The sequence below is a fragment of the Malania oleifera genome, chromosome 12 (assembly GCF_029873635.1).
Source record: "Malania oleifera isolate guangnan ecotype guangnan chromosome 12, ASM2987363v1, whole genome shotgun sequence".
Lineage (NCBI taxonomy): Eukaryota > Viridiplantae > Streptophyta > Magnoliopsida > Santalales > Ximeniaceae > Malania > Malania oleifera.
This window is the reverse complement of record NC_080428.1, coordinates 84,420,249-84,435,731: the sequence shown is the minus strand read 5'-3', so window position 1 is coordinate 84,435,731 and position 15,483 is coordinate 84,420,249. Positions and strand designations below refer to the sequence as shown.

Sequence of the window (15,483 nt, the reverse complement as noted above, 5' to 3'; positions counted from 1 at the left end):
GTTACAAGCTTTATCCTCCATTTCTTTCTAATCTAGTGTTATTTGGTCATGATGTCTATCCAGGACTGGAAACCCCATTTTTTATGCACACCAGTTCTGCACTTCTAATCAATGCACCATTTTGTACCATCAAACTCAAAAGCAGAAAAAATAAATGTTCCAAAATAAGTTATTTATAAAATGAGTGCTCATTATCAGGATCATGCCTTGAAGTAATCTAGATTTGTAGAATACATTAAACAATGTAAAATCTAGCCCAGCAAAAAAAAAAAATTACTTTTATCATTTGCATAAAACTCTGGGCTAAGATACAACAGAGGCACCACCTTCCAGCTTGGGCAAAACCGTACCAAGACCATACAAAATAAATTACCCTCAAAGAAACTCAATTATAACAACAACAAAAGCCGGCAAAAACATTACAATACAAGACTACAGTGTCACCCAAGTACAGGTACAATAACCTGCAGAGTTAGAGTCAACAAAGACCAATTCTAGAAACTGTTAACAAAAAATGAATGATACGCAATGAAAATTCTCCTTGTGCCTTAGAAAAGAATTGGCAGAACTAGATTGCATTGCAAACATCGGGGGTAAAAAGGAACTAACTGCTTCTATTCAACCTCTAACCCTCAAAACTGAAATACTAATGACCTCAGAGTACCACTGCAACCTTTTCCTGGGAAACAAGTGAAGAAGGATGAGCAATAAGGGGCTCATAGTGATCAGCTCCAGCACCACACCAACCTGGATGCAAGAATAAATGTAAACACATAAGTCAAAGCTAATCAAGAAATTAAACAGCGGTGCCAAAGGAAAATGAATGAACCAAAAGGTCCAGAGGTCAGGATAAGCATATCTTCCATTACCTGTGCCTTTCATGAAAAGAAAAAATGGAAGTTCACAAATTTGACCCCTTGGACGGTGTGGGAGGAAAAAAACACAATTTTCTTCATCAACCATTGCATCTGATCCGTGTGCCTGTACCTGTAAATGAAAAGTAAAAAGGGGAGATTAGCAATGTAAGATATTTTGTTTTTAAGCACCAAAGAAGTTCAACAAAGTCAGAAACCGTTGTCTTGAAACGAATTCTTGCTATGCCTAATTAGAATAAAATTAGAGGGAAAAAAAATGCTTAGAATCACAAAGACTATAAAATATTGAACCCTTTATTTGAGCCAAGGGCTAAGGCAAATCTTAAGGAATATGCCCAAAGTGAGCCAAGTTTGTGCCTAAGAGTGAGCTTAAACTTAAATAACCCCACACTAAATGCATAAATTTAATGTGATGAGTGTGTGACAAGGTTTCCCAAGTGAGAAAGAAGGGTCATGCATGATAAGCCAAGCCCAACCCCAATTAAGTTGAAAGTATGCAAATCTTAAGCCAAAAGTCAGTTTGTGTGGTGCAATGAGTTCAATTCAACACATAATTGGAAATGGATTATCCTATGCCTGTACAGTCACCCAGTTTTTTTTTAATAGCAAACAAGAGTTTCATTAAAGGGCATTGAGGGGTTTCCAACAATGTACAAAAACCCTGCAGAGTCATCTAGTAAGGTGAAACGGTTTTTAGCCTATGCTTGTACAGTCATCTAGTAAACTTACCACTGTATAATAATCATGGGCCTACTAATCCACATGCCACCATCCATTCTCTAATTACGCATTTTTCACATGTTAATAATTCCATTTCACTTGGTTTTGAAAGTAGCATGAAATATCAGGGTTTGATGCTCATGCCAAGATGCTAGAAAACAAGAAATAGCATTGACAAACAGCACATGCCTCCTATGTCCATCAACCATCATCACAAAAATAATCATAGATAAAGAAATTACATTCTACAATATTATGAATTTATGTAGAATAAAACAAAGTATTATAACATGCAGAAGCATGTTCTGGCAAAATGACATCACACATATTGTAAGAACAGCCTACCCACACGCTGCCATGCACACACAGTCATATATCGCAGGAAGCAGACAAAACAACAACAACAACAACAAAACCAAGTCTTAGTCCCACTATGTGGGGTCGGCTATATGAATCCTTTTCCGCCAATTTATGTGATCATAGACCATTTCTTTTGATTGATTCAAGGATATTAAATCTTTACTCACTATCTCCTCCCAAGTTATTTTAGGTCTGCCATTACCCCTTTTATTGCCCCCTACAATAACTAAGTCACTCTTCCTCACAGGTGCACTATGTGGTCTACGTTGCAAGTGTACATACCATCTGAGTCGTCCCTTCTTTATCTTATCTTCTATAGGAGCTACACCTAATTTACCACAATTATGTTCATTCCTTAATTTATCTTTCAATGTTATACCACTCATCCATCTAAGCATTCTCATCTCGAAAACTTTTACATTTTGGATATTATGTTTCTTCATCGCTCAACATTCTGATCCATATAGCATAACTGGTCTTATAGCTGTTCTATAAAATTTCCCTTTTAATTTCAAGGGTATTCTACGATCACAGAGTACACTTGAAGCACTTCTTCATTTTACCCAACCTACTTTAACTCTATGCATTACATCATCTTCAATTTCTCCTTTAGCTTGCATAATACATCCAAGGTATCGAAATCTACAAGTGTTATTTATTTCTTCATCAAGTTTAACTTTGTCTCCAATATTTCTCCTATCATTACTAAAATTACATTTCATATATTTTGTCTTATTTCTACTTATCCTAAAGCCTCTAGATTCTAAAACTTTTCTCCATAATTCTAACTTAGCCTTTACTCCATCCCTAATTTCATCAATTAATACAATATCATCTGCAAACAACATACACCATGGGTCAATAAATATCATATGCAGGAAGCAGACAAAGCATATAGAAAATTATGATATTTTGACTAGTTGATCAGAAACAAATAATCAAGTTTGACAAGCCCACAATACATCAGCAGCAAAATTTTGAGAGACAGGCACAATGTAAGGGATCAAATCTTCGTCTTACCACATAAATTTCTCTTTTGAACTCTGTTGCAAGACATTCTATTGCTATATCATCCCCAAAAGCAGCAGCGTGTCCTTCCCTGTTCTCATCTACAGATAATAAACCCTCCTCAGTATATTGCAAGGTGATGATATCATATTCATCACCAGGAGAGCCAGATATGGACATGTATTTCGCCCAACTGGGAGCATCATCCACTGCTATACATCTCTCCTTGCAAATAGATTCAGCAGCCATTTCTCTTCAATTGACAAAAGTAGGGTCAACAAAGAAATAAGTTAACATAAAGCAAAATGCTAAAACAGTGTGCATCAAAGTGCTCAATTCATTTTATTTTTTTTTTCGGCATAAGCAACTCAAATGAAACCGAAAAGGAAAAAAGGGGACAAAACAAATTGGCAGTTTTCATTTTTCCAGCAGAGCTTAAAATATTTGCAAATGTCTTAAAAAAAACTTTTGATAAATTTTTTCTGGATGTTGTTGTCCCTTGGTTAAAAGGAAACAAAATTATGTATCTACAGTTTTTTAAAACAATTTAAAAATTAAAAAAAAAATAAAGAAAGCAATTCTTTAAGTTTTAGAAAAAATACAATTTAAGTCAACTAAGCTTTAGGCCCAGCTACAGGGAGTCTCTCATTTTCTTGGCTGCCAAACGATGAAATAACAAAGATCCAGAAGCTTTCTCTTTTCCTATTCCAGCATTTTCTCAGCGACCAATCAGACATAAACTGAAGACTTTAAAACATAAAAGGGGGAGAAAATTACTTTCCAAACAATCTAAGCCCCGAAACAACACAATTTTCCAACAAAGAAGGGGTAACAAGAACAAGATCTATGAAAAAACAAGAAAATGGAAATTAATTACCTCTGCATCCCGAGGTGAACAAGATCGTCAATCGCCGCATCCAATCCCTCACGCTCCTCCTTCTTCGCCAACAATTTCACCTCCTGAACCACATGTATTCCCCATCCAGACTTCAGATCCGGAGCATACATGTGCTTAATGGCCTCATCGATCGCCTCTCTCTCGGAAACACTCGCAGATCCAATATCCTCTAAGAACCTCTTGACCGTCCTCCGTCTCAGCTCGCGCGCGTCGATCCCACACGCCATCGCCTTCCGCGACGCCGTGAAAAGGCAGTTCCCGTCAGCCTCCACGTCTCCGCCGTGCGACAACCGAAAAACCACCGATCTCGGCGGCGACGGCGAGGCCTTGCTGTTATCCTCTGGATGTTTCCACAGCACTCCCTTTGCGTGCAGTCTCTGTAGGTAGCGTCTTTGCTGATCTTCTAAGCCGGTTACATTCTCCCACGTGATCTGATCAACGAGATCTACAGCTCCAATGCGATCGAGCGAAGCTGCCGTCGGATCTCTCCATGGGATGGTCGGCGACGAGGTCTGCAACGTTTCGGCGACCGCCGTCGAATCGCATATAAGCTTTCCCATTTTCTCTTCCTTTTTTAAAATAAAAAAAAAAATTTGTTCTCCTCTGTTCTCCTTCAACGGAGTTGCAGAAGAGAGAGAGAGAGGGAGGGCGGGGTGAGAGAGAGAGGAGAGATTAGGGTTAACGGATAGATCGACGACGCGGGAGAGATGGTACACGTGGCGTCATCAGATTTTATGTGCGTTATGAGATTTTCTGACGTGGGGGCGGAATGCTAACGTAAGCCGGGTTGACCATGGTTTGTAAACCTGCGCCGCATATATCTTCGTCATTTTGGCATCGAACGATTGTCGCTGGGTAACGTTCGCCTTCGTGCAGGTCGGGAATATATAATAAAATGAAATAAATTTCCAAATAATAAAATAATAGTATTGAATTTAAAAATAGTTGACAAACTATAGATTCAAATAATAAATATTTTATTTGGGAGTACGGAAATAAATTCCAAATTTAAACTATTTAATAATTATATATGCACATGCTAAATGAAAATTGTATGGAGATTACAAATAATTTTAACTTGTTATGTTTTGTTTGTTTTCAAATTTGATTGCAAATGTTACAATTAAAAAAGCAAATTTATAGTTTTTTTAATAGGATATTTTAGCAATATCATTTTTAAGGGCAAAAGACACTTAGATTTTCTAAGATTTGATAAAAAAAAAATATAACCACCCTTAAAAAATTTGTCTTTTTACAAAATACAAGGAAGATTTATGTGTTTTTTTTTGACAAATTTAGAAGAGGCTCTTGAAATTCCTAAAATTTCAAAAGATGTTTCTAAAATTTTTGAAATTTTATGAAATATTATTATTTTTTTGTCAAATCTCAGAGAAGGTCATTGTTTTTTTACCTAACCTCAAGAGAGGAAATTGGTTGTTATTTCAGAATTTAACTGGTTAATTGGAGTATGTGGATCTAGAAAATGTTAAAATAATTATTATTTCGAGGTTGAGCTAATTAAACTAGGGTTTATAAATACAGGGTTTTGTGTGAACACCGCAGGCACTGTTATAGGATCCCTACAGACATTTTTTTTAAATAATTATTATTCTGAGGTTAAGTTGATTTACGATTGCACCATCAGCTATCACCCGGGGAAGGCCAATGTAGTGACTAATGCATTGAATCGGAAGTCGGAGCATGTGGCAGTATTTGCAGTTGTAGCTCAGCATCATATCAAGCAGGATCTGGAAAGCCTTGGTATTGAGTTAATGGTCAGAGATCATCAGGTTTTCATTACTAGCTAGGTGGTTCAGTTGAATTTGTTTGAGCATATTAAAGCCGCGCAGGCTGGTGATGCGGAGTTAGTCGAGACTATGGAGAAAGTGCAGCAGGGGTTAGCTGCGGATTTTAACATCTCTGAGGGAGGTGTGTTGAGGTTTGGAACTAGGTTGTGTGTTATAAACGACGATGAGATTAGAAGGATGATTCTAGAGGAAGCGCGTCGTTCTTTGTATACGGTATATCCAAGTAGCACGAAGATGTATTAGAATTTGCGCGATACATTTTGGTGAAGTGGAATTTGAGGTGAAGGGTAAGGTATTTCTGAGGATCGCTTCGATGAAAGGGGTGATGAGATTCAGGAAGAAGGGCAAGCTGAGCCCGAGGTATAATGGACCATTCGAGGTTCTTGAGCGAGTGGATCTGGTAGCCTATAGGATTGCACTACCCCTAACACTCTCGAGGATCCATGATGTGTTTCATGTATCCATGTTGAGGAGGTACGTATAGGATCCGTCGCATGTTATTAGTTACGAGAATTTGGAAATTGGGGATACTTTAGCGTATGAGGAAGCACCCGTTCATGTCTGGACTGTAAAGTTCATAAGCTATGTACCAAGGACATACCGTTACTAAAGGTATTGTGACAGGATCACAAGGTTAAGGAAGCTTCTTGGGAATTGGAAGCGGAATTACGCCGAAAGTATCCACAGTTGTTCTGAGTATGTGTGTGTTACCTTACTATTGTTTTGGGACAGGTGGTTAGTCGTTGGGAGTGTGTATTATTGTGAACTCCTGAGATGATTTATGTATGTAACCACGGTTTTCTTCCGCCATAAGTGAGGGTATGTAGGTCATATGATGGGGCTATGTTGTAAGTGGCCGCCGGTCCTTTTTACAGTCGAGTGTGTGTTTTGTGGTGAATGAGTTCGTAAATAAGAGATTACAAATTTCAAAGACAAAATTTTTGTGAGAAGGGTAGGTTGTAAGAACCCGATCCGTGAAATCTGGAATAAATAAATAGGAAAAAGGGTAAAGCAGTAAATTGAGCAGACTTTGTTGACGAAGCCAGAGTTTGTTGACGAAGGCCCTTGTTTTACTCAGCGACGAAATGTAGAGGCTTGTTGACGAGGAGAAGCCGAGAGGTTTCGGGAACTCGAAAATCTCAAGCTCATCGACGAGGCCACCATTTCGTCAACAAACACCCTTCATTGACTCATCGACTAAGACGTCGACTCGTCGACGAGGTTGGCTGAGTAAAAGGGCTATAAATATCTTTTTCCATTGCTTCTTAGCTAAGTAATCAAGAATCCTTTCTCTCTTTCTCTCTAAGAACTCGAATCTCACTCTCTCTCTCTAGATTTCTTTGTCGTACATTGTTAGAATCGACGATCTGAGATTACTACGAGGATTAGGGAAGGATTCTCTTTGAGATTTGTGGAATGGATATTCGTTTCGACCATTTTTGAGTTTTGACCCAAAATCGAGGTAAGACTCGGTTTTCATTTCGGTTTTGGTAGTTCTGTAGGGAATGAAATTGTGAGTATGTTTTGTACTGTGATTAGATTTTGAGAACTCGGTTTGTTATTTAGGAGCCGTAGAGTTCGGGTTTGGCTATTTGGGGAAAAGTAAGGAGATTTTGTTTATATCGATTATTTTCAAAATCGGGTTCGGTATAACTGTGGTTCACGGTCATGTGTGTGTTTTGACTACTCATTTGGGGAAATCTAATGGGTGGAAATTATGGGATTTTTATGTTACAATTTTGGGAAAAAGGGGCATTGGGTTGCATCTCTAGTTTCATTGGAAAACAGTGGATAGATGGTGATTTATATTGTGTTATAAAGATGGTCATGCTTTGACTTGTTTTAAACTGTATTTTGAAAATCATGATTGTTGAGATTATCAAATGAGTGTGGATTGAATTGTTATATTAACATGCATGAGTTGTGATTTTTTGAAATGAGATACAGGAACAGGGTTCCGAATTGTTCCATGTTGTGAAAGAGTGTCCAGCTCTATATCCAAGGGTGTGAAATACCACCTGCCAGTGGCAAGAGTGTCCGGCTCTATATCCGAGGGTGTGAGCCTTACCAACTGATCACCGAAGGGTGTGGATCCACCGGTTGTACAGGTATGATGCCATGGGAGCCTAGGGTTACGCCATATGCCAAGGACGCCGTGTAATGCGGGCCGACTTCGGGCCGAAGGGTGTGACGACACCGGGTTACTTGATCATGTGTGTGTGTGTGATGAGCACTATACTGTAAATGTTTTGTGAAAATACTGGAACTGTATTGAACTGTGTATGTTTTATGTCATGATAACACTCATATGCCACATACCGATATAACCTGGATCTGCCTTACTGAGAGGTGTCTCACCCCTATCATACGTACATGTTTTTCAGGTCTTTCGAGTAACTGGAACTACCGTCCTTGTGTTGGGAGCGTAGTGGTCAGTGTACTATGTGAAGTACTTGTGTAAGTGTTAGGACTATATCGAGTTGTCGCTTTGGGTTTTGACTGGCACCTGGTTTTATGTGTTGTATATGGAGCTTAGACTCCTTTTGTATAGACTCTGGTGTGGTACCATGTATGTATAGAAAGAACAATTTCCGCCGCATATACGTCATGTATGTGAATGTGTATAGGGTGTACGGTAACCCCATGGGGTCGGAGCCTCATTCATTATTGTATCATTGGTTTTTTGTATGATATAGGGACAAGTTAGGTTACTAATTCACCCCTGGATCCCATTATCGAGTTCGAGGCGTGACATCTCTAGTCCATCAGGGTACTCATTTCCACATTTCCGTATTCATATTTCATCATGTCTGTATAATTCTCATAATTTCTGCATAGTTCTGATCGTATCTATATCCAACATGTTTGTATATATCACATACCGTCATTTCTATAGAAAATATATCGGTATGTCACATTTCATCATTTTGGTAAAAACATATTTGTATATCACATTTCATTATTTTTTAGTAAAACATATATGTGTGTAAATCTCATGTCATCATATATATATAAAACATAACTGGGTTTCTCATGTCTTCATATCTGTATAAAACACATCAGTATATCTCATGTTATCATATCTCAATGCAAATCAGATATTTCAGTATAAGTCACATTCCTAGTTCAAAACTGTTATTTCATATTCCTCATGCCACACAATTTTTTTGTCTCATAATCATAATATAAAAATCACAGGGAAATATCCATATCATAGTTTTCCAAAATCATATACAGTATTCTCATTTTCACATACTTTAAATTAACCAGTTAATTTCTCAAAAATATTTGTTATAATTTATTCCCCTTACATGCTTACTGAGAGTGTGCCTGCTAAGATCTCTAAACTAACGTCCATAGCGTTCGGAGCTCAAAACCGTGGAATCGTATTTTCCCAGTTTAATCAACTCAACCCCCAGAATTACAATTATCTTAATATTCTTAGACTCACACACTCTCATTAACCGATTAAATTCTTAAAACGCGGGTTTGATCCACTTCCCATATTTAAATTTAATTTCTAGCATATTAAAAACACCAATATGATCAAATCCTCGCAGTTTAATCTAATTCCAAAATATCCCAAAAAATCTAATTTAATCAAATTCCTGTAATTTAACTTAATTCCAAAATATTCCAAAAAATCTAATTTAATCAAATCCATGTAGTTTAATTTAATTCCAAAATATTCCCAAAAATCTAATTTAATCAAATACTACAATTTAATAAATAAACCATAATTTTCATACCCATAAAATTACTCAAAAAACCACATACAATCTTCCAGTAATTATATACCATGATTTAACCGGGTGAATTCCTAAAATAACTGACATATTTTGTAGTCCTTACCTTAGCCTTGGAGTGGTGCCTAGGATCTCAAAATAAAAAATCTGCTCCGATTAACTGGCTAAATTTTAAAGCCGAGATCTCGTGGTGTTGCTTGATCGTCGATTTGGCCAAAGATTTGGGAGAAATTGAGGAGAGAAAGAGTGAGAGAGCGTGAGGAGAGAGAGAGAGAGAGAGGAATGGAGTGTATGACTCTAGGCTTCTGAACACTCTAAATCCAATTTCAAATTGAATTTGTTTCAATCTAAAGTTATATATGTATATAATACTATTATAATATTATATTATATACTTTTAACATATATATATATATATAACTTATATTATATTATTTAATTAATAATTCTTATTAATTAATTAATTGATTTTCTTTTTGAATTACTAGATATTCGATATAAAGTAAGGCTTGTGGCACATGATTTCTCGCAGAAACCTAGAATTGTTTATGAGGAGATATATTCTCCCGTAATGGATGGAATCACTTTCAAATTAATTCTTAATAAGGTTAGCAATCGCTGAACGACTGAATATGCGTCTTATGGACGTAGTAACAAAATACCTATATGGATCATTGGATAGTGAAATTTATATAAAAATCCATGAAAGATTTAAATTTCCTGAAGCAAAATCGAAAAATTTATATTCAATTAAACTCCAACGTTCTTTTTATGGATTAAAACAATCTAGACGCATGTGATACAATCGATTAAGTGAATACCTAGTGGAAGAAGGATTCAGAAATGATCTAATTTGTCTATGTGTTTTTATTAAAAATTAGAATTCATATTTACTATAATTGCTATTTATGTTGATGATTTGAATTTAGTTGGGACTCTTGAATAGCTCACTAAAGCTACAAATTATTTAATGGCGGAATTTGAGATAAAAGATTTGGGAAAGACAAAATATTGTCTTAGCCTACATATTGAACATGTAAATGGCGGAATTCTTATTTATCAATCTAAATATATTGAAAATATACTATATGGACAAAGTTCATGCTTTAAGATCTCCAATGATGGTGCGATCACTTGATGTTAAGAAGGATCCATTTCGACCTTATGATGAGTGGGAGAAATTACTTAGCCCTAAAGTACCATATTTAAGTGCTATCGACTCTTTGATGTATCTGGTCATTTGTACAAGACCCAACATTGCATTTGCTATAATCTACTAGCAAGATATAGCTCTACTCCTACGCGGCGACGCAGTGACACTGAAATGGAATTAAGCACATTCTACACTATTTGAAAGGTACATCTGATTTAGGTCTATTCTACTCATTTGATTTCAAGTCTCAACTAATAGGATATGCAGATGCTGGATATCTATCTGATCATGACAATGTTAAATTTCAAACTGGATATGTATTTATTTACTAAAAAACTACTATATCTTGAAAATCAATAAAGCGGACGATTACAGCACCATCCTCCAATCATTCTGAAATACTAGCTATCCATCAAGCTAGTAGAGAATGCGTGTGACTCAAATCAATGATTTATCATATCCAAGAAAATTGTGGTCTTCAATCAATTAAGAAATTTGTGGGACTCAAATCAATGATTTATCATATCCAAGCAAATTGTGGTCTTCAATCAATTAAGAAATTCCAATAGTTTAATATAAAGATAAATGTAATGATCTGAAGAATAATGGTAATTAAATAATAATAAAAGAAGGAAAAAAAGAAATAAAAAGGGGGCACAGCAAGTCTTCATAGAAGAAAGCTCGTCGATGAGGGTGCTCTTCGTCGACGAGAAAATACCAAGAGGGGGGTCTTTAGTGATTCTGAATTTCATCGACGAGGAGAGAGTTCGTCGACGAGTTGTCTTCATGACCTCGTTGACGAGGTGACGTGGCTCGTCAACAAGGGCCAGTGTATAAATAGGTTTAACCCTCATTTTATGGCTGAAAAACTACGTGAATGTTTCTCTGTCTCCTTATTTCGGTTCCCCTCACTTCTCTATAAGATTTCATGTAGTGACCTTCTATTTAACTGGGTTTTTTTTTACTATAACATTTATAATGCTCTGATACCAAACTTTCAACCTAAGCAGCAAGAAGCGGAATTCATATAACCATATCCAAATTATACAATACCAGAGTGCTAAAATGTTCCCAAAATATTCATGTGCGGTTGTTCCCCAAAATACCCTCAACTGGGCTAGGGCTATACAAAAATACTCCAAAAACATACTCACTCTGTACTGATAGGGCAGTATTGAGGCCCCTTTATCTATGAGTCTGGTCTATTCGCCTACCTGGATTACCTAAAAAATGTTAAAGTAATGAGATGAGTCAACGCTCAGTAAGCTGAAATATGCTATTACTAGTGTGTGGCAAATGAGTTTCAATACTATGAAAATTTGTTGCTATATAATCATGTATAACTGAATTTGTAATTACAATACAATTAATAGAAACCACCACCACTTCTATGTTGCTTAACATATCAGTATTTTAGGTTACTATTCAAAATACTTCTAATGTACATAAGTATATTCTCTGTCTTTGTAAATCTATATATACATAATAATAACTGAAAACTTTCCTGTGGATAACTGTGTGTCATGATTTAACCCCTCATGATAAGGTTGTGCGGCCCGTAGGCAGGATCTACCCTGGCTGGCTGACCAGGGTAAACCACTATACTCCTTCGGTCTGATCTTCCCTCTTCAACCCATATCTGATGAGGAGTTTGTCCACTCGTGGGCACTATATGATCGACCTACTACCATGTATTATCTGAATAGGTGGTTGCACTCTGAACTGAATATCTGTAGCTACGGCATCGTGCTCTGCTGTATGGTCCAACAGGGTCTGATACTATATAATATATTTCTATATACAACTATCTGATTTACCATAATCCTGAAATAATTGTATTAACCATGACACTGAAATAATCAGTAACTGTGTCAACTGTATTTCTAAACTGAACTGTAATCTGTAAGTCATTGTCATGCCCCGAACCCCGAAATGGGACCTAGGAGTGAAAATGTAACCTAACCTGTCCCTGTATCATACAATTCATCCACAGATATAGTAGAAAGGATGAGGGTCCGACCTCGTGGGGTTCCCAGGCACCTTAAACACATCCAACACAATCATATACGCAGCGGGAAAGGTCATTCTATATATATGTACAGTACCATACCAGAGTTTAAACAAAAGCAGAACACGGGCTCTATCAAAAACGTAGAAACGGGTGCCCAAATACATCTCAAAATGGCAACCCACCAAAAACAGTCTTAGCACTTACCCAAGCGCTAACCGCAGTACACCGGCTACTACGCTCCCTATACCAGGACGCTAGTTCTGGTTACTCGAAGCACCTGTAAAAATGTACGTACAGTAAGGGTGAGACACCTCTCAGTAAGGAAGAACACAGGTTATATCGGTGTGTGGCATTTGAGTGTTATCATGATACAACATACACGCAGTTAAATGCATTCTAGTACTAGTTTCCATAGTGCATACACACACCCATACACATACACATGATTAGCAACACCGGTGTCATCACACCCTTCGGCCCGAAGCCGACCCGCGACATACAGCGTTGGCCCGTAGCCAATTCGCGAGCACGGCGCCACTGGCACATGACTAGTCCCCGACTCTTATGGCATCGTACCGGCGCATAACTGGTGGATCCACACCCATCAGCCTGATTTGCCGGAATAGGTTCACATTGTAATAACCCGAAAAAAAATTTAAAAAAATAATAATTAATTAAAATTATTAATTAATTAAGTGGTTAAACACTATTAAATTAATGTATTAAATAAACAAATAAAATGAAATAGTATGGAAAAAAAAGAAGTAATTATTAATTAATTAATGAATTAATTAAATATTATTTAAATAAATAAATAAATAAATAAATAAATAAAAACTTATAGTAAAAAAAAACATATTTTAATAAAGATATATATATATATATATATATATATATATATATATATATAAAAGTTATCTTAAAGTAAGTAAAGTACAAAAAAAAAAAGAAGAAGAAGAAGAAGAAGAAGTTGCAGAGAGTTCAGCTCTCTCTCGTCGTCTCGCCTCTCCATCTTCGTCTCTCTCTCTCCCCTCATTTCTCGATAAATATTTGACCGATCGGGAAACAGAAGGTGCCGTTGGATTCCTAGCTCCGCCACTGACATTTTTACTGGAGCGGATTTGTCGTGGGAACGACTTAGGTACTACTCCTGAGGAAAGGTAATTTTTTCCCAATTTCTCAATTTCTGGTAAAATTTGCTGTTGAATCGACAATCAGGCACCATCACGGGGTCCTAATCGTCGTTGTCGTCATTTTGACGTAGGTAATTTTTCAATTGGGGTTTTCTAAGCCCTACTCCAAAGCGAGAATGGGAGTTGAGAAATTTGGCAATTTGGCTAAATTTAAGGATATTATTATTTATTTAAGAATTATGGCCCTAGGAAATATTTAAATAATATTTTATTTAGGAATAATTTATTGGAGTTAGAAATTTTTGATTCAGGGTCCGGGTGAGCGCCGCAGGTATTTTTCGGAGTCCCTGTTGGCGTAGTTCAAGAAACCAGGTAAGAGGAAAAATATATATTAAATCAGAATTTTTACGAATTTAATGAAAAAATAAATTGTGTTATATGTACGTGTATATGTTTCGGTATGGGTAAAATGCCAGCCATTTAAATTATATTTCTTTCGAGTTTATGGTTGTTTATTAGATATGTATATGCGAAAATAAACTGATGAAAGTGGGTAATATTTTCAGGATAATTAAGTAAGAAATGAAAGGTATTTTCAGCATATAAACATTAAATGTTGGTTGGCTTATTTTATAGGCATTGTATGAATTTTACTATTAAATTGTGTGGCATGAGAATCTGTGCAAATATATGTTAAATGTATGAGATGCAGGTTAAGTAAGTAAAACCATGAAAATAAAATATGATATGGACAATGTTGCCTGTGTGTGTTAATGCAACCATGTAAACAACTGAAAGATGTTGGGTAAACAGCTGAAAGATGCTGGGTGAAACAGCTAAAAGTGGCTGAGTAAATGTGTCACAGCTAAAAGTGGCTGGGTAAATATGTCACAGCTGAAAGTGGCTGGGTAAATGTAAAACAGCTGAAAGATGTTGGGTAAAACAGCTGAAAGATGCTGGGTATGAAATGAAATGAAAAGGGAAATGAATAAAATGGAAATGAAATGTAAAATGTAAATAATGTAAAATGGGAAAGAGTCACTTAAAGTGGAATGCAATGCAATGTTAAGTCATGAATATGAACAGATGTGTATGATTGAATGATGATAAAAAGAATGATGTATTATGATATTAGAAGTATGTATGTACGTAGAACATGTTACGATTGGGCGAGGCGTACCTTTCGCCTGAGGGCTTGCTGAGTAAGGCGAGTGCACTAGTAGCTTCAGATGTGGCAGTAGCCGCATAACGTACTAGGGCAAAGGGAACCTACTTGTATGGGCGGGTAGATTTCCCTATCCTTAGGGCCTTTGCCGGTAAACTATTGTTGAATGCGTGAGTACGAGATTAATTTATCACTTGAGGGCTTACTGAGTAAGGTGAGTGCCCTGGTATGCTTAAATTGTGACATTCGGGTTGCCAAATGTATCAGAGCAGAGGGGTGCTACTTCTATGGGCGGGTAATCACCCCTATCCTCGGGAAATCTCGTGGGTTAAACATTCGCATGTGTTTGATTAGGATCAGGGAATGCTTTTGAAAATTATGTTAAGGATTTTCAAATGTTAAATATTATGTTATATATAAACTCATGTTGGCCACATACTGCTTTAATATATGGTTTCTTCCCTTACTGAGATATGTCTCACCCGAATATGAATTCATTTTTTTTCAGGATTTCTCAAGATCGAGCTTAAGAGCTCGAGATTTTATAACATTTTTGGAAGATATAAGAAAAATGGTATATCTTTATGTTAATTTTAATATGTATAT

The 15,483-nt window shown here is 36.5% G+C and overlaps 1 protein-coding gene across 1 annotated transcript; it reads right to left on the bottom strand.

The window, feature by feature from the left end:
• Nucleotides 1-266: 266 nt before the first annotated feature.
• Nucleotides 267-4,564, bottom strand: LOC131144785 (uncharacterized). The gene is made up of 4 exons (XM_058093641.1): nt 3,841-4,564; nt 2,976-3,216; nt 870-987; nt 267-747 (listed from the first exon to the last, which is right to left on the bottom strand). Exons 1-4 carry the CDS (start codon nt 4,419-4,421, stop codon nt 656-658), a joined length of 1,032 nt encoding a protein of 343 aa, XP_057949624.1. The 5' UTR covers nt 4,422-4,564; the 3' UTR covers nt 267-655.
• Nucleotides 4,565-15,483: the final 10,919 nt, after the last annotated feature.